The sequence below is a fragment of the Cetorhinus maximus genome, chromosome 23 (genome assembly GCF_964194155.1).
Source record: "Cetorhinus maximus chromosome 23, sCetMax3.hap1.1, whole genome shotgun sequence".
In the NCBI taxonomy this organism is placed as follows: Eukaryota; Metazoa; Chordata; class Chondrichthyes; order Lamniformes; family Cetorhinidae; genus Cetorhinus; species Cetorhinus maximus.
Genome location: NC_135901.1, coordinates 46,493,745 through 46,518,343, shown reverse-complemented (window position 1 = coordinate 46,518,343; position 24,599 = coordinate 46,493,745). Strand labels below are relative to the sequence as shown.

The following is a 24,599-nucleotide window of genomic DNA, read 5'->3' as shown; positions in this document are numbered from 1 at the left end:
TGACCTGAATTATTTGGTAGAATTAGAGTGAAGGAGTGGGATTGACCCACAGGCTGAGTCACCACTTTAAGGAAAGGAAGAGAGAGAATCTGGAGAGGGGAAAAGAATTAGTGAATTAGTAGGTGACTGGGTACTGAATCTGGAACAATGAGCAGAGAGGGGGATGAGTGTGTGGGACAGGGATTTATAGATTTGGGGGAATGACAGGAGAACGAATATTCCATAGAAACTAGAATAGTCTGTTCTGAATTTCTATCCTGTACTGACAGTGATGACTTTTGTAAACTGTGTTTACAGGGGATTAGAGGGAGAAGATTTTCAGATGAGAAACTCAAACCAAAAATCTCAATAAGATCTTACAGAAACACTGAATTCATAAATGATCAGCCTCTGATTATGGAAGGAGAATTGTTTGTTCTGTCTGTGGGGAAATATTTAAATCATCAGTGTGACTGGAAAATCACAGGACACACACACACACACGAGTTGGATTCGCATCTCGGGGTCAAACCTGACATCACATGTGCAATAAGTCTGGTTTAGATTCAGACAGTTGTGAGGAAGAGGAATGGAGTTGGTAGCTCGGGAATGAAAACAATGGGTTCAGTCTTCCCAATGCTTAATTGGAGGAAATTTCTGCACATTCACCACTGGATATCAGACAAACAGTCTGATAATTTAACAAAAGTGGAGAAGTGGAGAGAGGTGGTGGTGAGGTAGAGCTGGGCACTGTCAGTGTACATGTGATAACTGACACTGTGTTTTCAGATGATGTCGTTTTGGGGAACATGTTGATGAAAAATAAGAGGAGGCCAAGGCTGGATCCTCTGGGGGACACCAGAGGTAACTGTGGGAGTGGGAAGGGAAGACATTCCAAGTAATTTTCTGGCTATGATTAGATAGAGAAGAATGGAACCAGGAGAGAACAGCCCCACCAAGCTGGACGACAGTGGAGAGGTGTTGGAACAGAATGGTGTGGTCAACATTGTCAAAGGCTGCAGATAGGTTGAAGCTTGAGTAAGTCAGTCTAAATTTGAGAGATCTACATATACAGATTTTAAAAAAGCACATTTTCAGGATTATTAAAAGTTTTATGAGCCATAAAATGTTTGTAGAGGAGAAAACACCTTTCTGGCTGTATATCACATCAATAGATTCTGTTGTCGATAACTGAAACCCTATTGTAGTGACTATTAAAATCTGCTTGTGTGTGTAATTGGCAGTCATTTATATGAAATATCCTGTACATGCAGAAATGGAATTTCAAGATTTTATTTAGTGAAGAATTATAGAGAGTTATAAAGAGAATTATTAAGAGTTAATTATACATGAGTCTAATTTACAATGTAGGATTTACATTATATTAAGCTTCCATTGAGCTTAGAGCAAGTATTTAGCTGCTTGAAGTGCTGTCTGCACAATAATGATTGTCCAAACTGTCTGTCTGAAGCCTCCTTCCCCCCGCCCCACTCAACATCTCCTGTAACCCCCAGATTTTCACTCTAAGGTCACACCAAGTCTGAGTCATTAAAATGAGGCCTCACTGGGAAAGGTTTGGGAAATGCTGTATTAATAGATTCAGCACTTTGTGTTTAACACAAAGCTGTTTTATCTGAATTTTATCCACAACATTAACCCTTATATCTATCTGGAGTTTATTATCAGCAGCAGAAACATACAGTAACGAACATGGTCAGTCTTGGATGTGATTAACAGCAAAATCCACTTACTGTTGTTACTCATGAATTCACTGGTGCATCAGCAGGTTGGGTGCCTGAGTGAATTTCTTTCCACACTCGAAGCAGGTGAATGGTCTCCCCCTCAGTGTGAACTCGCTGGTGTCTGTGCAGTGTGGATGACTGAGTGAATCCCTTCCCACACTTGGAACAGGTGAATGGTCTCTCCCCAGTGTGAACTCGTTGGTGTCTGCGCAGTGTGGCTGACAGACTGAATTTGTTCCCACAGATGGAGCAAGTGAATGGTCTCTCCCCGGTGTGAACTTGCTGGTGTCTCTGTAGTGTGGATAACTGAGTGAATCGCTTCCCAAACTCAGAGCAGGTGAATGGCCTCACACCAGTGTGAACTCGCTGGTGTGTTAGCAGTGTGGATGACTGAGTGAATCCCTTTCCACACTTGGAACAGGTGAACGGCATCTCCCTAGTGTGAATTCGCTGGTGTCTCAGCAGTGTGGATGACTGAGTGAATCCCTTCCCACACTCAGAGCAGGTGAATGGTCTCTCTCCAGTGTGAGTGCGCTTGTGTATAGTGAGTTGATAAGATTGCCTGAACCCAGCCCCACAGTGAGAGCACCTGAACGGTCTCTCATCAGTGTGAACACGTTGATGCGACATCAGTTCCTGGGAACTTTTATAGCACTTCCCACAGTCTGGGCATTTAAAAGACCTCTCGTCAGTGTGAACTCGCTGATGTGTCATTAGGTTTGCTGAACTAATCAATCCCTTCCCACACTTTGAGCAGGTGAATGGTCTCTCTCCAGTGTGAACTCACTTGTGTGTCAACAGGGTGGATAACTGAGTGAATCCCTTCCTGCACATGGGGCTAGTGAATGGTCTCTCCCCAGTGTGAGTGCGTCGATGAGTTTCCAGCTCTGATGGGGATTTGAATTGTTTCCCACAGTCCTCACATTTCCAAGGTTTCTCCCGCTTGTGACTGCGCTTGTGTCTCGACAGGCCAGATGATTCGCCGAAGCCTCGTCCACACACAGAACATGTGTACGGTTTCTCCCCACTGTGAATGGTGCTTTTTCCTTCCATGTTCAAAATCCAATGATATTCAGGTTACGATAAATTGGGCGACTCCGTCAGATCCTGATGTGATGTTTGGTTTGAGTTTCCTGACTGCAAGTCCTCCCCTTCTAATACCCTGTGAAATTGATTTAAAACAGTAAAAAGGGAGTGAGAGAGAACCCACAAAAACACAAAGGCAGGTTGTGAAATTGAGCTGAATGAATCTGGGAATTTGTGGGGCCGGCACGAGGAAAAAGTGACCATGAAAACTGCTGGGTTGTCATAAATACCCAACTGGTTCACTAATGTCGCTCAGGGAAGGAAACCTGCCACCCAGTTTGGGCCTATAGATGACTGTGCCCTCCACAGGAGGAGAGAGAGACAGACAGGGGTTGGTGTTGGGGGTGGGAGGGAGAGGAGAGAGAGACAGACAGGGGTTGACATTGGGGGTGGGAGGGAGAGGAGAGAGACAGAGATGAGTGAGACAGCATGAAAAGGAGAGGGATAAAAGCAAAAAGTGTTGGAAAATCTCTGCAGGTCTGGCAGTATCTGTTGAGAGAAAAACAGAGTTAACGTTTCGAATCTGTATGACACTTTTTTGGATTTGGTGAAGTAGAGGGGATTTACATTTGTACAACTCAACCAGACCTTTCATAGAATGTCCCAAACCCTCAACCTCCACCACCTACAAGGACCAGGGTAGCAGGTGTATGTGAACATCATCACCTCCAAGTTGACTTGTCTGACATTCACTACTGGATGAACAACATTTCCTGCATTTAAACACTGGGAACAGTGAAGCCGTTATCTTCCGTCCCCACTGCAAACTCCACTCTAGATCCACTGGCTCCCTGCAACTGTCTGAGGTCGAGCCAGTCTGTTGAAAAATCAGTGTCACATTTGACCCCGACATGAGCTTCCAACCACAGATCCACATCATCACCAAGACCGCCTATTTCCACCTCAGTAACATCGCCCGACTCCGCCCCAGTCTCAGCTCATCTGCTGCTGAAACTCTCGTCCATTCCTTTGTTCCCTCAAGACTTAACTATCCTAACACACTCCCGGCCAGCCTCCCACATTCAACCTCCCTGTAATCTTGAGGTCATCCAAAACTCTGCTACCCGTGTGCTTACTTGCACCATGTCTTGTTTACCCATCACCCCTGTGCTCACTGACCACCAAAGACTCAGGGTTAAGAAACACCAAAATGTTAAATTCCTCTTCCATATTTTCAAATCCCTATCTATGGAATCTCCTCCAGTCTTACACCCCTCCGAGATATCTGCGCTCCTCTAATTCCAGCCTCATGGGCATTCCTGATTTTAATTGTCCCACCTTCAGTGCCCCCGTCTTCAGCTGCCAAGGCCATAAGCTCTGGAATTTCCCCCTAAGCCTCTCAATACCTTTTTCCTCCTTTAGGATACTCCTTAAAACCTTTTGATTAAACATTCGCTCACCTGTGCTCATGTCTTGTTATGTGGCTCAGTGTCAAATGTTTCTTTATAACATTCCTATCAATCACTTTGGAGCTTCCTATTACACAAAATGTGCAATGTAAATACAAAGTATTGTTGTTGATTTGGACATATATCACTGCGCCTCCATCATCACTGGGTGAATAACCTGTAACTCCTTACCGAGCAGCATTGTAGGAGCAGCTTCACCACACAGACTGCAGCGGTTCAAGAAGGTCAAACATCATCTTCTCCACAGGCAACTGGGGAATGGCAATATTTGCTGGTCTTGCTAGTGAAAGGACAGGGGAGGGACTAACTGATTTGCTCTTGCAGAGAGCCAGCATGGGCACAATGGGCTGAATGGCCTCCGTCTGTATTGTAATCATTCAGTGATTCAGTGACTGGTTGAGAAAGGACCAACACTGGAGGCCAGGGACCAACTTCTGTAACCAACACCCACCCTGATACAAACCAGCTCTTAATTGGTCCATCTGTGTTTCTAGACTCGGTTCTGTGAGCAACGCCTGCAATAAAACAATAGCAAAATACTGCAGCTGCTGGAAATCTGAAATAAAAAGAGCAAATGCTGGAAATACTCAGCAGATCAGGCAGTATCTGTGGAGAGAGAAACAGAGTAAACATTTCAGGGGGTGCAGGATGAATCAAGGGGAATAAAAATGGTGCAGAATTTGATGATCAATAAAAGCTCAGAAGTGGAAGAGGAATGGACTATAGCGCAGGAAAAACAATTCCTGACTATGAAAGATACTGTGGGAAGATAAAGCTGGTAAGACAGCAGCACATGGTCTGGGGATGGACAGTGGTGGAAACTTCATTTAGACAAAGTCAGCAGAAGTAACAGTAAAATTCAAAATAGAGCTAAAATACACCCAATATTAGAAGCAGAAGAAGTTAGACAAAGGCAGAGAGGTGATCAGAGAGGGCAGAGGTGAAACAGAGCAGTGGATGGATATGGATTCAGATCCACAGTAAAGGAGCCACACCAGCCCTGGAGCCGTAGAACCTCTCACAGATAACAAAGCATTTCACTAAAAGCTCTAAATTGTAGATGAATGGTCAAAAATACTCACCTCTGAAACAATTTAATTGTTTTCAATTTGAAAATCTCCTGCTGGAGCCTGCAGCTGGAAAGATATCAGAAGCACTGGAGTCAGAGAAAAATCTCCCAGTTGAGGAAATACCCGGGGAGTGGGGTGATGTCACCGCGCAATTGTCGATGTGTGATGATGTCACCGTGTAATTGTCAATGTGTGATGATGTCATAGACACGGACACAAAACATCTGGGTCTGTGCAAACCAGTGATCACCACACATTATGAAGGATGTGAGGGTCCTTGAGAGGGTGCAGAGGAGATTTAACAGAATGGGTCAAGGGATGAGGGTCTTTAGTTGCAAGGTTTGGTTGGAGAAACTGGAGTTGTTCTCCTTGGAGAAAAGGAGATTGAGGGGAGGTTTGATAGAGGTGTACAAGATCATGATCGGTTTAGATAAGGTTGTTAAAGGAAAGCTGTTACATTAACTGATTCTAAAAGGATTATGGGACACATATTTAATATTTTGGGCAAGAGCTATAGGGGAGACAAGAGGAAGAATGTTTTTACATAGTGAGTGTTAATGGCCTGGAACTCAGCGCTGACACTCAGAGGCTGATAAAATACAGGTCCTTAATTTCTATCCTGGACTCACAGTGACAGGTTTGGGAAACGGTTTGTACAGAGCGTTAAAAAAGGAGGATCCATGTTCTGATCAATTGAGTGACTCTGTCAGATCTTCATGTGACGTTTGGCTTGACTTCCCAAGTCTGTAAATCTTCGCCTTCTAACCCCCTGTAAAAGGAGTTTCCAAAATCCATCCCTGTCAGTCCAGGATAGAAAATCACAACATTCTCTCCTCCTGCTACCTGGACCAGGATGACCGCGCATGCGCCCTGTTGCACATTGCCCCCTATAAAGATGGCGGCCGTTACCCCGAGTCTGGCGAAGGGAGAAATCCAGAATTTTTCGGTCCGTTTTCTGCAAACACAAGACCGGTACCTTGTTATTTGGGGTCTGCGGTCTGCACTGTGTCTTTATAAAGCCTCCCTGCCCACTCCGCTGGCTCCATTCACCCTCACACACCCACTAACTCTGTTAGTTTGCTCCACTCGACATTCTCTCACGCGCTCTGAGCAGCTTCAGTCACAGACCAGCACTACGCATGCTCATGAAACAGACCTCAATGCGCATGCTCCAAACGCACGCATAGTAATACGCATGCGTAATGAGCAACTCTACTGAGGATGGGGCACATTCTGCTCCCCTTTGAATGCTGGGTAACTGGGCCGCCATTGAAAGGCTTTCTTTTGACAAGATCTTTTGTGATCCGATGACAAATCGAGCCCAGGGTCAATATATAAAATTATTCAGTCAATTGATACGACAAACAAAGTGCACAGGTCCTCTGCCATAGTTTTGTCCCAGGTGTAAATAACAGCAGACCAATCCCTGATAGTTAGATGTGAACTCACTGGAGTCGCGATAGGCAGTGTGAACGAGTGATTTTTCTCCCCACACACAAAACATATAAACTCCGTCGTGTCAGGAAGAATGTAGCAATTCAGCCAGTGTACAATCCTTTCAAAGTTTTATTTTACCCCTGAGTTCCAGCTCACAATGGGATCTCAAACCATTCTGATGACAAGTTGTACATTCTCAATCATCTACAGTTAGAGAAAAGTGGATGTTACAAATTGGAAATAGAAACAGAAAACCTGAAAACTTATCTCTGTTTCTAAAACTACAGATGCTCCTAGGTTTGCTGACTATTTCCAGCACATTCTGCTTTATTTCTGGTTAAAGAACTTGCTCCTGAATTGCACATTACAATTATTGGTGATTGACTTACATTTATTTTTATCTACCCACAACTGTAAACAGCTTCCACTTCTCTACCCTGTCAAACCCTTTCATTATTTGGAAGGTCTCTGTAAGGCCATCCCTCATTCTCTTTTCCAGAAAAAACCTTTTCAATCTGTGTCCAGTTTTAGGCACCACACTTAAAGAAATATGTGATGTCATTAGAGAGGGTTCAGAAAAGAGTCATGAGAATGGTTCCAGGTTTGAGGAGTTTCAGTTATACAGATAGATTGGAGAAGTTGGGAGTGCTCCCCTTGGAGAAGAGAAAGTTGAGATGAGATTTGGTAGAGGTATTCAAAATCATGAAGGTCTGGACAGAGTAGCTAGGGAAAAACTGTTCCGATTGGTGGAAGAATCATGAACCAGAGGATACAGATTTAAGGCAATTAGCAAAAGAAGTAATAGCGACACGAGGAATTGTTTATTTTTTCACAAATTGAGTGTTTTAGATCTGAAGTGCACTGCCTGAGAGTGTTACAGAGGCTGATCTAATCGAGACTTTCAAAAGAGAATTGGATCATTATCTAAAGAGGAAGAGTTTTCATGGCTATGAGGAAAAGGTGGGAGATTGGCACAAAGTGAATTATACATGCAGAGGGGCAGGAGAGACACAGTGGGTTGAATGGCCTGCTTCTGCGCTGTAACACATTTATAATCCTAACTGGATAGATAGGTATCAAATAAAATTAAACACAGAGAAATTCATGGATTTGGTAAGGTACAAAAGTTCAAATATACTGTAAATGGAAAAGGTTCAGAAGGTGTAGTGGAACAAAGCAGTAAAGAGATGGAAGATTCTAACTAACACTTCATCTTAATAATCAACAGGTTTGAGAGTCCAGTATCAACAACTTTAAAACCTTATGAAGAAATATGAGTTGATCAGATTCTCTGTCCTCTACTGTATCATATATATATATATATTTGGTATCATATTTATATATATATATATATATATAATACAGATATATATATTATATATATATATATATAGTTATAATCAGGGTAAACATGCAAGTCCCGTGTGTCCACAGTCACTTACACGAGGTCAGCCCACTGGAAGGAACCTCGGGTGCCCTGAGCTTGATCTCTGATGTCTCCAGTCCCGACTGCCCCCTTACATCAGCATCCCCTCACACTTATACCCTATAGTGATCCAGCTCTGGCCCCTGTCTCTTCATTGTCTTCTCTGCTGGGTTTTGGCAGGAAGTGAGGAAAAGACAGCTGGAATTTCTCTAACCTGTGAATTACAAGGACACATTCCCTGGTTCCCAGCAGTTACTTTTCTTCAGGAATTTTCTCGTTCTCCCTAAACTCCCCTGCCCACTGTTAATTCTGCTATTTCTGATAGTTTCACAATTATAGTTATAAACATTACACATCATAATTTGATCTATTCTATTCCTCGCTCTGGTTTCAGTTTATATTGTGGTTAATAACAGACAAACTCTGTCCTTTTCCCTGATCTGATTCGAGTTTCCAATGAGCTGATTCTGTGCAAGGGAATGTCTTATCAGTGTTGCCATGGTGACCTGTCTGCAGTGAAGAGTCTGTTTGAGTTTCGAACTCAAACTAAACTTCTCTATCGCATAATATACATTACATCAGACATTTTACCTCAATGTCGTTTAGCTATGTTACACTTTACTTCATAAAATTAATCTGCAAAAATATTGGTTAGGCTGCATTTAGAATATTGAGTCAAATCCTGGGCATCTTATAACAGGAATGGCGTCAAGGTCATTGAGAGGGTGCAGAAGAGATTTACAGAGGTGATACCACGGATGAGAGGCTACAGCACAAAAGGAGGCCATTCGGCCCATTGAGCCTTTGCCAGCTCTTTGGATGAGCGATCTGAATAGTCCACTCCCCTGCTGTTTCCCCATGGTCCTGTCAATGTTTTCCTTAAAGCATTTCTCGAATTCCCTTTGGAAGTTACTGTTGAACCTGCTCCCACCAAAACTTCAGACAGTGTATTCCAGATGATATCAACTGACTATGGAATGTAATGTTTTCTCATGGTTAACAGTCTGCTGTGAATCTCCTGTTTGTGCTCCTAACCTAGTTCTGACTTTTCTTTCCCATGAGTAGAGACTGGAGAAACTGGGGGCTTTTCATTTGAACAAAGCAGCATGAGAGGAGATGTGAGAAAGGGGTTCAAAACTGGATCAAGGACAAGGTCCAAAATATTACAGATACTCCTTGTCTTTCAGGGTCTGTGTCTGGGGGAGAAGCTGGTGGGTTTAAGTCATCATTGAGGTGAACAACTACTGTCAGAATCAAACACACTCACCCATCAGCCTGTCCCCCGGATACAGATACTGAGGGACAGGGAGTGTCCGGGACAATAACATTTCTCACTCAGTAAGGTAGAAATTGATCCTGTATCTCACCCCATTAATCCTGAGCTCCACACGGCTCGAATCCACCTCCTGTTTCCCTCCCAGTAACAGCACTGAGCTAAACGCAGCCCATAATGAGCAGGGCTCAGGGAGAATGGTTACTAGGCACTGCAGTGATGTCATAAAGCAGCATCATTCAGCTCAGCTGGTCCTCTCCCTGTCCCTTTAAAGGTGGAAAACTGGGACATCCTGTCTCCAAACACATCCCATCCTGTTCACACTGAGAATCCCAGGGTGGAGAATTGGGACATCCTATCTTCAAACACATCCCACCCTGTTCACACTGAGAATCCCAGGGTGGGGAACTGGGACATCCCATCTCCAAACACATCCCACCCTGTTCACACTGAGAATCCCAGGGTGGGGAACTGGGACATCCCATCTCCAAACACATCCCACCCTGTTCACACTGAGAATCCCAGGGTGGAGAACTGGGAGATCCTGTCTCCAAACACATCCCACCCTGTTCACACTGAGAATCCCAGGGTGGAGAACTGGGACATCCCATCTCCAAACACATCCCACCCTGTTCACACTGAGAATCCCAGGGTGGAGAACTGGGACATCCTGTCTCCAAACACATCCCACCCTGTTCACACTGACAATCCCAGGGTGGGGAACTGGGACATCCTGTCTCCAAATACATCCCACCCTGTTCACTCTGAGAATCCCAGTATTTGGGAGGTGACAGCATGTTGAAACAGTGTGGAGAGGAGAGGGAGGTTGGAGGTGGGGCTGTAATTAGCATGGATGGTGGGGTCAAAGGTTTGTTTTTTTGTTGTAGGGGGAGGGTGAGAATTACAGATTTTAAGGAGAGAGGGACAGTACCTGAGAGAAAGAACTGTTAACAATCTCAGCGAACATGGGCAAGTTGGGTGATCAGCAGTTTAGTGGGAATAGGGTCAATGGAGCAGGAGGTGGGTCTCATGGACAAGATGAGCACTGAGAGGGCAGGAGGGGAGATGGGAAAGAAACTAAAGGAAGATGTGGGTTCAGGGCTTAGACAGTTTATAGACTTGAGAGGAACTTTAGAGACAATTTATCCCGGTGGGCTAGTGGAAGGGATGGAAGCAGCAGAGGCAGCTGATCGGATTGTCTCAATCTTAGTGACAAAGAAGCTCCATGAGCTCCTCACACTTGCTGTTGGAGATGAGGATGGAGGAGAGAGGGGAGTGGGGGAGAACTTCAAAAGGAACTAACTTGTTTTGGAGATAATACAAAGATTCGACAAACTGTGTGTTGAGCACAAAGCTGATTCATTTGACTTTTATCCAAAATATGAACCCCTATAACTGGACTGGAGTTTATTAACATCAGCAGAAACAGGCCCGAATGAATATGGCTCAGTCCTGGATGTGATTAACAGCAAAATCCAATCACTGTAGTTACTTGTGAACTCGCTGGTGTCTGAGCAGGGCAGATGACTGAGTGAATCCCTTCCCACACTTGGAGCAGGTGAATGGTCTCTACCCAGTGTGAACACGCTCATGTCTCAGAAGATTGGATGATTGAGTAAATCCCTTTCCACACTCAGAGCAGGTGAACGGCCTCTCCCAAGTGTGACTGCGCCGGTGTACAGTGAGTTCAGATGATGTTTTGAACCCAGTCCCACAGTGAGAGCACCTGAACGGTCTCTCATCAGTGTGAATCTGTTGATGGCGAATCAGGTTCCCAGAACGTTTAAAGCCCTTCCCGCAGTCTGGTATCTCCTCAGTGTGAACTCGTTGGTGTATCAGCAGGTGGGTTGAATCAGTAAATCCCTTCCCACACTCGGAGCAGATGAACAGCCTGTACCCAGTGTGACTGTGCTGATGAGCTTCCAGCTCACACAGGAAACGGAATCCCTTCCCACACTCTCCACATTTTCACGGTTTCTCCCCAGTGTGACTCTGCTTGTGTCTTGAAAGGTCAGATGATTGACTGAAGCCTCGTCCACACACACAACACGCGTACGGTTTCTCCCCACTGTGAACGGTGCTTTTTCCTTTCGTGTTCAAAATCCAATGATATTCAGGTTACAATACATTGGGTGACTCCGTCAGATCCTGATGTGATGTTTGGTTTCACTTTCCCGGCTGCAAATCCTCCCCTTCTAATGCCCTGTGAAATTGAGTTAAAACAGAAAAAATGGAGTGTGAGAGAACCCACAAAAACACAAAGGCAGGTTGTGAAATTGAGCTGAATGAATCTTGGAATTTGTGGGGCCGGCACTGGGAAAAAGTGACCATGAAAACTGCTGGATTGTCATAAAAACCCAACTTGTTCACTCGTGTCCTTCAGGGAAGGGCTTGAGAGAATAATGGTCAAATAATATGGAATTAATACAGGAATCTTTTGTTAAAGGTTACTTTGGGTAAACTCACAGTGAAACATAATTTAACAGAGGTCAAAACTAGTTCACAAAAGTAGCGAGGTTAAATCCCCTCACAACAAAGGTGAGTTTACTGATGAGAAATACACACACCTAAAAAAATGGAATTTCATGGTTCTTGCTATGACACTAACAGACAAGCTACAATACTGGCTCTGATAATTAAAACCCCAAAACAGAGAAATGAAATACTCTGCCCCAATTTTCATTTTCTCAGCAACATTGACCAACAAGACTTTTACGGGAAGTCCAGTTTTCAGGAATTAATTCAAAATAACATTTCCTAGAAATTGAATGGGCATCCTCATTATAATAGGTGGTCCTTTCACCAAATATAGAATACTAATTAGAGGTGGTTTGTTAGTGATCAAATGGGCATCTTCTACCATTAACTATACAACCTCAAAATTCATTCTAAATATCTCAACCCAAACTTGAATCTTTCGATTTGTCGGGGGGATTCATCAGGTTCTCGTCGATTGACTTCAGAACTGTTCTGAACGGAGTGAATCTCACATTCTGGAGGTTAAGGAAATATTACGTTCATATTTGATGGATATCCTTACTGACTGTAGAATTCTTATATCCGTAACAAGGAAAGTTTAAACTTTGGATTCTCATATAGAAATCAGAATGAGTTATCTTTTCGGGATTTATTTAGCTTTGCAAATTATACTCTTTATATACTCAGAAGATCGCATGTTTTCTTATAATAACAGCCGTTTCATCAATGACCTTCCTTCCATCATAAGGTCAAATGTGGGGATGTTGGCTGATGATTGCACAATGTTCAGCACCATTCGTAACTCCTCAGATACTGAAGCAGCCCATGTCTAAATGCAGTAAGACCTGGGCAATATCCAGGCTTGGGCTGACAAGTGGCAAGTTACATTTGCACCACACAAGTGTCAGGCAATGACCATCTCCAACTTGAGAGAATCCAACCATCACCCCTTGACATTCAATGGCATTACCATCACTGAATCCCCGACTATCAACATTCTGGGGGTTACCATTGACCAGAAGCTGAACTGGACTAGCCATATAAATACTGTGGCTACAAGAGCAGATCAGAGGCTAGGAATCACGCGATGAGCAACTCACCTCCTGACTCCCCAAAGCCTGTCCACCATCCTCAAGGCACAAGTCAGGAGTGTGTTGGAATATTCTCCACTTGCCTGAATGAGTGCAGTTCCCACAACACTCAAGAAGCCTGACACCATTCCAGACAAAGCAGCCTGCTTGATTGGCACCACATCCACAAACATTCACTCCCACTACCACCTTCGCACAGTAGCAGCAGTGTGTACCATCCACTAGATGCACTGCAGGAATTCAACGAGGCTCCTTAGACAGCAACTTTCACACCCACGACCACTACCATCTAGAAGGACAAGAGCAGCAGATAGATGGGAACACCACCACCTGGAAATTCCCCTCCAATTCACTCACCACCCTGACTTGGAGACATATCACCATTCCTTCACTGTTGCTGGGTCAAAATCCTGGAACTCCCTTCCTAAGTGCACTGTGGATGCACCTACACCACATGGACTGCAGTGGTTCAAGAAGGCAGCTCACCAACAGCTTCTCAAGTGCAACTGGGGATGGGCAAGAAATGCTGGTCCAGCCAGTGAAGCCCACATCCATCCAGCTGCAGGATCCATCGCTCCCTCCCAAATGAATAAAAAAAAAAGAGAGCGAGAGAGAGTGAGAGAGAAAGATGGAAGCAGGGTGGAAGGAGAAAGATTTCAAGCATCTGCAACACAACCAGAGCATTGACAGAATCTCCCAAACCCTCAACCTCCACCACCCAGAAGGACCAGGGTAGCCGGTATATATGAAGACCATCACCTCCAAGTTCCCCTCCAAGTCACACACTGTCCTGACTTGTCTGACATCCAGTACTGGATGAACAGAAATTTCTTCCAGTTAAATGTTGGGAAGACTGAAGCCATTGTCTTCAGTCCCCACTACAAACTCCATTCCCTATCTACTGACTCCATCCCTCTCCCTGACAACTGTCTGAGGCTGAACGAGACTGTTCACAACCATGGTGAAATATTTCACCCCAAGATGAGCTTCCAACTACATATCCACATCATCACCAAGACCGCCTATTTCCACCTCACTAACATCTGCTGACTCCACCCCAGTATCAGCTAATCTGCTGCTGAAACTCTCATCCATTTCTTTGTTACCTCTAGACTTTACTATCCTAACACATTCCCAGTTGGCCTCCCACATTCAATCTCCCTGTAATCTTCAAGTCATCCAAAACTCTGCTGCCCATGTGCTTACTTGCACCAAGTCTTGTTCACCAATCACCTCTGTGCTCACTGACCTACAAAGATTCCTGTTTTAGAAGCACCTGCATTTTCAAATTCTCATCCTTGTTTTCCTCCTTGGCTGTGATCATCTCTATCTCTGTAACCCACTCCAGCCACACACTCCTCCGAGATCTCGACACTTAACTAATTCCAGCCTCTTGAACATACCTGATTTTAATCGCTCCACCATTGGTGACCGTTCTTTCATTTGTCTAGGCCTCAAGCTCTGGAATTTCTTCCTTAAACTTCTCCACCTCACTTTCTCCCCTTTAAGATACTCTTTAAAACCGACCTCTTTGACCAAGCTTTTGGTCACCTGCCCTAATATATCCTTATGTGGCTCAGTGTCAACATTTCTGTGAAATGCCTTGTGAAGTTTTATTATGTTACAGGCACATTGTAAATTATTGTCACTGACTTGGACATATACCGTTGTTCTGCCTCATCAATAAGACATTGTAACTCAAAGCGTGAAGCAGTTTGATGGACAAGTTGTTCCCATTGCGTCATCATTGAAAAGATTCCAAAAACATTGCCCCCTACAAAGATGGCAGCCGCGCATGCGCCCTCTTGTACATTGCCTCCAACAAAGATGGTGACGGTCTCCCCGGCATCATTCTCGGAGTTTGCTGCTTATACAACATATTTGCGAAGCCTCTCCGCCCACCCGGCGGACCCATCGCTCCCTCCGCCCCGCCATTCACCCACTCACCGATGGAGGCTCAGAGAAAGATCCATCTCTCCATCGCCATTACTCACACTGCGCATGCTTCACCACCAGCCCGGCCCCGCCCCTCATTCACTCCGATTGGTTGGAGGACCAGCCGCTCCCGTTCTATTGGTCCGGACCTGCCGTCAATCAGCCGGGCATTGTGACGGTTTCAGATGGTCAGAGCGGCCACAGACTCAGCCTGACTTGCTGATTCTTGGCAGCATTTTCTGTTTGGGAATTAGAGCTAGAGATGGATGGTCAGTTCCGCTCTGTCCGGGGGGGGATTCACACTCATTTCCCTAGTGCACTGATTATCACCTTTACTTTACATGAGAAAGTCCCCGGTTCAATCCCGGCTGGAAGCTTTGTGTTTACAATTGTTACTGAGGAGGAATTAACAGTGAGTTCAGTTTCATGTCGAACAGGGGGACAGTTATTGTCTCATTCTTCAAAAGCTCCTTCTTCACCTCTAAACAGGGAACGATAATTCAGAGAAAACTGATCCACTGTGATCCAAAAACAAGATAATGCAGATACTGGAAATCCGACCTCAAAGCAGAAAACGTCGGAAACACTCAGCAGTTCAAACAGCCTCTATGAAGAGGGAAACTGAGCGAGTGTTTCAGGTTGGTGTCCTTTTAACCAAACTGGAAGAATTTAGAGATTTAATAGTTTACAAACAAATACAGAGTCAGTAAAAAGAGAGAGCGACAGGGGGAAAGAACAAACGGTCTTGTGATAGGATGGAAGGCTGGAGCGATTAAATGACAAACGGGAAGATAGTGCAAGGCAACATTGGAGACAAGGAAATCGACTAATGGGACAAGAGGAGAAACAAAAAATAGGCCCAGAGGAAGTACAAATGGTGACAGCAGAATCATCACCAGCACCTACTGTATGAAAAAAAAATAGGAGTGGTAGTTATGATCTAAAATTGTTGAAATGAATGTTGAGCCTGGAAGGTTGTAACGTCTCTAATTAAAGATGAGTTTCTGTTCCTCCAGCTTCCGTTGAGATTCATTGGAACAATACAGGAGGCTGTACAGAGAGGTCAGAGAGGGAGTGGGTGGAGAATTTAACTGGTAAATGGCTTGAAGCTCAGGATCATGACTGCAGACCGAATGGTGATGATCCATAGAGCAGTCACCCAATTAGTATTTGGTCTCCACAGTGTAGTGGAGATCACATCATGAGCAGTTGAATACATATCACTAGATACCAAGAAGTACAAAAAAATCACTTTGCCACCTGGAAAGTGTGTTTGGTGACATGGAATGTTGGGAGGGAGGAGGTGAAAGGGTGGGTGCTGAATCAGCTGTGCTTGAATGGAAATGATTCACAGTGTTGTTCAAAAGAACACAAGAAATAAGAGCAGGGGTAGACAGTCCGTCCCTTTGAGACTGCTCCAACATTGAATGATCTTCTACCTCCACTCTACTTCCCCTCCCCCACCCCTACCCCCCTTCATATCCATTGATTCGCTGAAAGTCCAAATATTAATGGATTTCCATCTTGAATACGCTTATGATGGGGAACAATAAATTCAACTGAGGTTTTAATCTGGAAAATGTACAAACAAGGTGCTCTTGAATTGTAAATTCACTTCCTCACTCCATGGCAATCATGTTAAATGTACTTTGCACAGGCCTCGTGCAGAAATCTAGTCATTCGCTGACTTTTTAAAAATAAGAGGTCGGCTATTTAAACAGAGGTGAGACTGAGTTGTTTTCTCTCAAAGGATGGTGAGTCTTTGGAACTCTTTTCCTGAAAAGGTGGGGAAAGCAGAGTCTTTGAATATTTTTAAGGCAGAGGTGGATAGATTCATCATAAGCAAAGAGGTGATAGGGTATTAGATGCAGATCTGAGCTTACTATCAGATCAGCCATGGTCTTATTAAATGGTGGATCAGGCTCGAGGGGTCGAATTGCTTACTCCTGCTCCTTGTTCAGATGTTACTGACAAGACAGAGTTTAAATGTTCTGTGTATAGGATGAAAAATCATTTGTTCACATCGCCTGCTGAAACTCCAGTGAGTTCACGTCTAACTATAGGGAGTCATTCTGCAGTTATTTACACCAGGACAGAACTATGGCAGAGGGCGCGTGCACTTTGTTTGTCACATCAATTGACTTCATGGTGTTATAGCTTGGCTCTGGGCTTCAATCGTCATCGGGTCACAAAACACAATTTTCTGTTCATAAAATTGGCTTTTCAATGGCGGCGCGGCGACCCAGCATTCAAATGGGAGCAGAATGTGCCCTTTAGCAACATTAGCAGCTCCCTACGCATGCGCAGTGCTGGTCTGTGACTGAAGCTGCTCAGAGCGGGTGAGAGAATGTCGAGTGGAGCAAACAAACAGAGTTAGTGGGTGTGTGAGGAGGAATGGAGCCAGCGGAGTGGGCAGGGAGGCTTCATAAAGACACAGTGCAGGCCGCAGATCCCAAATAACAAGGTACCGGTCTTGTATTTGCGGAAAACGGGCCACAAAATTCTGGATTTCTCCCATCGCCAGTCCCGGGGTAACGGCCGCCATCTTTATAGGGGGAAATGCGCATGCGCGGTCATCCTGGTCCAGTTAACAGGAGGAGAGAATGTTGTGCATTTCTAAGATTAAAAGCAAAATACTGCGAATGCTGGAAATCTAGAACAAAAACAAAAATACCTGGAAAAACTCAGCAGGTCTGACAGCATCTGCGGAGAGGAATACAGTTAACGTTTCGAGTCTGAATAAGTCTTCATCAGAACTAAGGAAAAATTGAAATGAGGTGAAATATAAGCTGGTTTAAGGGGAGGGGGTGGAACAGCTAGAGCTGGATAGAGGGCCAGTGATAGGCGGAGATTGCCAAAAGATGTCATAGACAAATGGACAAAGGTGTTGAGGGTAGTGATATTAGCTAAGAAATGTGATAATGAGGACATTAAGGGTAGAAAGCAGGACGAGCAAGGGACAGATAGCCCTAGTGGGGGTGGGGTGGGGGGAAGGGATCGAAATAGGCTGAAAGGTAGAGATAAAACAATACCTGCCCCTTTACTTCCCCCCTCCTCACCGTCCAAGGGCCCAAACACTCCTTTCAAGTGAAGCAGCATTTCACTTGCACTTCCCTCAATTTAGTCTACTGCATTCGCTGCTCCCAATGCGGTTTCCTCTACATTGGAGAAACCAAACGCAGACTGGGTGACCGCTTTGCCGAACACCTTCAGTCTGTCTGCAAGCATGACCCAGACCTCCCTGTCGCTTGCCATTTCAACACACCACCCTGCTCTCATGCCCACATGTCTGTCCTTGGCCTGCTACATTGTTCCAGTGAAGCTCAACGCAAACTGGAGGAACAGCACCTCATCTTCCGACTAGGCACTTTACAGCCTTCCGGACTGAATATTAAATTCAACAATTTTAGATCATGAACTCTCTCCTCCATCCCCACCCCCTTTCCGATCCCCCTTTTTTTCCAATAATTTATATCGATTTTTCTTTTCCCACCTATTTCCTTTATTTTAAAATGTATTTCCATCCATTGTTTTATCTCTACCTTTTAGCCTATTTCGATCCCTTCCCTTCACCCCACCCCACCCCCACTAAGGCTGTCTGTACCTTGCTTGTCCTGCTTTCTACCCTTAATTAACACATTCCTTAGATAATATCACCACCTTCAACACCTCTTTGTCCTTTTGTCTATGACATCTTGTGGCTATCTCCACCCATCACTGGCCCTCTATCCCACCACCCCCCGCCTTAAACCAGCTTATATTTCACCTCTTTTCTATTTTTACTTGGTTCTGTTGAAGAGTCATACGGACTCCAAACGTTAACTGTGTTCCTCTCCGCAGATGCTGCCAGACCTGCTGAGTTTTTCCAGGTATTTTTATTTTTGTTTTGGATTTCCAGCATCCGCAGTTTTTTGCTTTTATCTGTAATAATGGCTGCTGATCCTACCCAGGATGTTCCGCAGGTTCGAATACGGTCTATCTCCATCAGCAGGGACACAACCCATATTAGTTCCACGTTTTGAATCTAATTTTCAATTTATCCGTGAAGTCTGCAAATCTGTTGTCTTCTTGTTTATGTCTGCAGTTCTTCACCTCCTTAACTCTCTGCGCCATTGTTGCCACCTGCACATTGCGACAACCGATCTTCAATGAGAAAATTAACAACTTTTCGATAGAGCGTTTTCTGGGGCGCATGGCATTGTGGGAGCGCAGGCCGCCATTACTCAGCTGCTGTTGCTGAGAGTTTTAGTGCAATCTGAAGGCCAATCTTAATCTGTTTCTTAATTGGGTAATGCCGCCTGACCCGCTAGGTATTTAAAGTATTTTATCTCTTAATTTCAGACCCAGCCTTGGAGAGTTTTGCTTTCATTTTATTGATTTTTTAGAACCGAGTCCAGAAACGCAGACAGACCAATTCGGAGCCAGTTTGAATTTGGGTGGGTGTTGGATGGGGGTCTTTATTTGTTGCATCAGTTTGAGCTGGAGTGTATTTCACTCCGAGGATTTTGGAACACAGTCAATTTCCAACATGAGACTGTCAAGGGAGGTAGATTCTGGGGGAGATTTGGTTGCTAAACGGACACTATCCATTCATTTAAGAACATTGTTTTAGTAACAAATATTTCTACGGTGCCTTTTCATCCGAGATTTTTTTGTTAGCTCCATTCTTGGTATTTGGGTAACAAGACGAGCAGATGTTGTCAATCCCCAGTTGTGTGTTGGTCAGATGTTGGTGGGCCATCTTCCTGAACCGCTGCAGCCACTGTGGTTAATGTGCTGTTTGGTAAGGAGTTACAGGATTTTCACTCAGTGATGAAAAATGTCCAAATCAACAACAACAAGTTGTATTTATATAGCACGCTGGATATTATAAAATATTCCAAAGTATCTCACGGGAATATTACATTCCAATAATTGACACTGAGGCACATAAGGAGACGTCAGGGCAGATGATCAGAAGTTTTGTCAAAGGGATGGTTTTATGGAGAGTCTTACAGGATGAGAGAGAGGCAGAGAGGCCTAAGGAGTGAATTCCAGAGCCTATGGCCTGGGCAGCTGAAGGCACGGTCACCAATTAAAATCGGATGCTCAATAGGCCAGAATCGGATGACCACAGATATCTTGGATTGATGCAGGATATTATTGAGATAGTGAGGGGTGAGGTCATTGATGGATTTGAAAACAAGGATGAGAATTTGAACATTTCAGGTGCTGCTTAACCAGGAGCCTATGTAGCTCAGTGAGCACAGGGGTGTTGTATGAACGAGAGTTAGTGTGAGTAAGGCCACGGGAAGCAAAGTTTTAAATCACCCCATCTTTATGTGGGCGGCTAGGAATAGTCCGGTTTAGAGGGAACAAAGGAATGGATGAGTTTCAGCAGCAGATGAGCTGAGGCAGGAGTGAAGGTAGGCAAAGTTCCTTCACCCACAACTATACCTTTACAGATATATACAGACTTTTAAGGATAACTCAAGTCACAAAAGCTATCTTATACTTTAATGTACACAGTAAATACCTAGTCCATATAAACCTATAACACCGTGTAGTCAGACACACCACACTCTGACCTCAATGACAGATGTCACCTCAATCAGGTGCTATGGATCACTCCTCAACTCCCCCTAGACCCTTGTCACACAGTGAGCCAACCAGTCTCACTGAATTCCGTCCTTCACATGAGAGTTTTCAATCTCCACTTTCCAAAACCTCGCCTTGGAATCTTCTCCCAAACTGACCTTTTCTCTCAGACACCTTCCACAAGGGTTCACCTCCAGGGTTTCGAACTCTCCTTCTGATGTTCTTCTTCCCTGGGTAACCATATTCATTCGAGTTGTCTTCCATGCACTCTCTCTCACCAACTCAGCCATCAACAGTACACCACTGCTTCACATGCCCATAGCAAAGATACAGACCTTCAGTTGGCTCTTTAAACCTTCTTGCTTCTTGCAAACTTTCCTCACTTAAAAACTGAAGCTTGGAGCCTTTCTCTCTGCCCCTCACTCTTAACTTCACTTAACAGGATGTTTTCCCAGGTTCCTGTCCTTCCTTTGTCCAGAAGATCTTCTTTGGACTTCCCCTTCTTCCATTCTCCTGGATTTTTAGGGGTTTTCTTCAGTTTGGAACTTCTATCTGTCCACTTTGCTCCAGTCTCGCTGGCAGCAACTTCAAAACCAGCTGAACTCCAACAGGTTCCAAATAAAACTGCTGCCTTTCTTCTGTGTGTGTGTCTGAGGGAGGAACCTGCCTATCTGTACACCCCCGCCTCCCTCCCCCCACCGCAGGTGCTAGGCAACAGCAATGTTGTTTCTCCTCTTGCGTATTAACTTTTACTTTATATAGATTGTAAACGTCTCATTAGAAATGCAACAGCCTTTTAAGATGAAACTAAAACATTTGATCTTTCTTAACACACAGATACAGAAAAACAAAACAAACCTAAACTTTAAAGCAAAGACTCATTCCTAATGCCTACAAAAATAAAGATAACATAATTAAACTAACTCTATATCCTAACAGGACTGAAGACAAGGACTTAAGTCTTCCCAATATTTAAATGGAGGAAATTTGTGTTCATCCAGGACCAGATGTCAGACAGTCATGTCTATGTGTGACTTGGAGGGGAACTTGGAGGTGATGGTGTTCACATACACCTGCTACCCTGGTCCTTCTAGCTAGTGGAGTTTGAGGGATTGGGAGATTCTGTCAAAGTTCTGGTCGAGTTGTAGACATACAAAATCCTTCTCCTTCACCCTTTGCCTCTCTCATCTCCCTCTCTCTTTCATCTCATAGATGCTGGACTTTTGTATTGGTTCTGGCCAGTTGGCAGGTTCCCTGTCCTGATGTGCATTAGTGAACGAGCTGGGTCCAGCAGCTTTGATGGTCAATTTTCCCAGTGCCGGCCCCACAGGTTACCAGTTTCATTCAGCTCAATTTCACAACCTGCCTTTGTGTTTTTGTGGGTTCTCTCTCACTCCCTTTTTTTCTGTTTTGAATCAATTTCACAGGGGGTAAGAAGGAGAGGATTTACAGTCGGGATAACTGAAACCAAACATCACACCAAGATCTCACAGAGTCACCCAATTTATCGTAATCTGAATAAAATCGGATTTTGAACATGGAAGGAAAAAGCACCGTTCACAGTGGGGAGAAACCGCACATCTGTTCTGTGTGTGGACGCGGCTTCAGCCGATTATCTGGTCTGTCGAGACACAAGCGCAGTCACAATGGGGAGATATCGTGTAAATGTGGGGATTGTGGGAACGAATGCAATTTCCTGTCTAAGCTGGAAACTCATCAGCGCAGCCACACTGGAGAGAAACCATTCACCTGCTCTGAGTGTGGAAAGGGATTCACTCAGTCATCTGATCTGCTGAGACACTGGCGGGTTCACACTGGGGAGAGACCATTCACCTGCTCTGAGTGTGGAAAGGGATTTACTCTGTCATCTGATCTGCTGAGACACTGGCGGGTTCACACTGGGGAGAGACCATTCACCTGCTCCGTGTGTGGGAAGGGATTCACTAGGTCATCCAACTTACAAAGACACCACAGAAGTCACACTGGGGAAAGGCCATTCACCTGCTCTGAGTGTGGAAAGGGATTCACTCAGTCATCGAACCTGCGGACACATCAGCGAGTTCACTCTGACGAGAAACCTTTTAAATGTCCAGACTGTGGGAAGTGCTATAAAAGTTACGGGGACCTGATTCGTCATCAATGGGTTCACACTGATGAGAGGCCATTCAGGTGCTCTCAGTGTGGGGCTGGGTTCAGGAGGTTATTTCACCTCACTGCACACCAGCGCACTCACACTGGGGAATGGCCGTTCACCTGCTCAAAGTGTGGGAAAGGATTCATTACCTCATCCCATTGGCTGAGTCACCAGCGAGTTCACACTGACAAGAGACCTTTTAAATGCCCAGACTGCGGGAAGTGCTATAAATGTTCTGGGGACCTAATATCCCATCAACGTGTACACACTGACGAGAGACCGTTCAGGTGCTCTCACTGTGGGACTGGATTCAAGTGGTCATCTCAACTCACTGTACACCAGCGAATTCACACTGGAGAGAGGCCTTTCACCTGCTCCAAGTGTGGGAAGGGATTCATTGACTCATCTAACCTGCTGAAACACCAGCGAGTTCACAAGTAACTATAGTGATTGGATTTTGGTGTTAATCACGTTGAGCACTGAACCATGTTCATTGGGGTCTGTTTGTGCTGATATTAATAAACCCCAGCCCAGTTATAAGTGTTAATATTCTGGATAAAAGTGAAATAAATCAGGTTGTGTTGAACACACGGTGTTGAGTCTTTTAATATCTCGAACACAAGGCAGTTTCTCTCCCTCTCCCACATCTTCAGCCACATTGGCACCAGTTTTGTGTTCACCAGTTTCTTAACCTTATGCTCCCATTTATTTACATTTGAAACTTTAATTCCTAAAACTAAAAGTTATATTCTAAAACATATGAATTATATTCACGACAGCTCTTAGTTCGTATGTTTGTATGTCCCTCTCCCTTGTTTCCTCCATCTTCACACCCAGCAACACGTGTGAGGAACTCATGGAGCTTCTTTCTCACTAAGATTGAGACAATATGATCAGCTGCATCTACTGCTTCTCTCCCTTCCAGTAGCCCACCGAGACAAACATCCCCCTTGTCTGAGCCCTAACTAATCTCTTTGTCCATGCAACCTCCATACACACATTTGAGTGAATTCATACTGGAGAGAGAGGGGGTTTAATACTTAGATTGTACCAAGAGCTTTAAAAACCTACAGTCACTGATGTTTCACCAGTGCATTCACTCCGGTTCCACTCCATTCATCTGCTCTCACTGCAGGAAGAGGTTCAGGCGATTGTCCATCCTGCTACAACACTAGTGAGTTCACACCGGGGAGAGGTCATTCATCTGCCCCATGTGTGAGGAGGGATTCACTGTTGGCATATCAGTGATTTCACACCGATGGAAGATATTTTAAATGCCTGGATCACAGGAAGTGTTATAAAAGTTCTGTGGAGCTGATGTGCCAACAACAGTGACAAAAGACCATACGTGATCTCTCGCTGTGGGACTGGGTTCAGGCGATCATGTGAACTCAGGGTCCACCAGCGCACTGACACTAGGGAGAGCCTGCTCCCTGTTTGAGAAGAGTTATCCCACCTCAATACACATCAACTTGTTCACACTGATAAGGAATCTTTTCAAACTTCTGTCCATGAGCAGCGATTTCAAAGCAAAATGGATTTGCTGACACACAAACACATTCACACTGGGGAGAGGCTGTTCACCTGCTCTGTGTGTGGGAAGAGATTCACTCAGTCATCTCAGCTGCTGACACAGGAGTGACTGCTGAGGTTAGATTCTACTGTTGTTGCTTCTGTTAATCACATCCAGGGCTGAATTTTGTTAGTGTTATTAACCCCTGTGACTGGCCTGAAGTTTAATATTCTGGACAAAATGTCAAACAAATCAGCTTTGATTTAACACATTGTTGTAGATTTCTGTCTTTCCCACTTGGGTGTTTAACATCACCTGGCTGGAGCTCAGAAAGGACAATCTGGGTCGTGGATCATACAGCAGGAACAGAACTTCAACCTGGACACAGTCCCTCAGGGTCACACTGAGAGGGACAAACAGCACTTTGGTCTTTCTTATCTCTCTTCACT

General features: G+C 44.6%; 1 protein-coding gene across 1 annotated transcript in view; it reads left to right on the top strand.

The window, feature by feature from the left end:
• The window catches only part of LOC144698019 (uncharacterized), a 50,347-nt gene extending 27,269 nt beyond the window's left edge, over window positions 1-23,078 (top strand). The window contains exons 4-5 of the mRNA XM_078569960.1: window positions 22,240-22,638; window positions 22,975-23,078. Of these exons, the coding sequence (XP_078426086.1) occupies window positions 22,240-22,638; window positions 22,975-23,078 (503 nt within the window). The remainder of the gene's footprint in view (window positions 1-22,239; window positions 22,639-22,974) is intronic.
• Window positions 23,079-24,599: the final 1,521 nt, after the last annotated feature.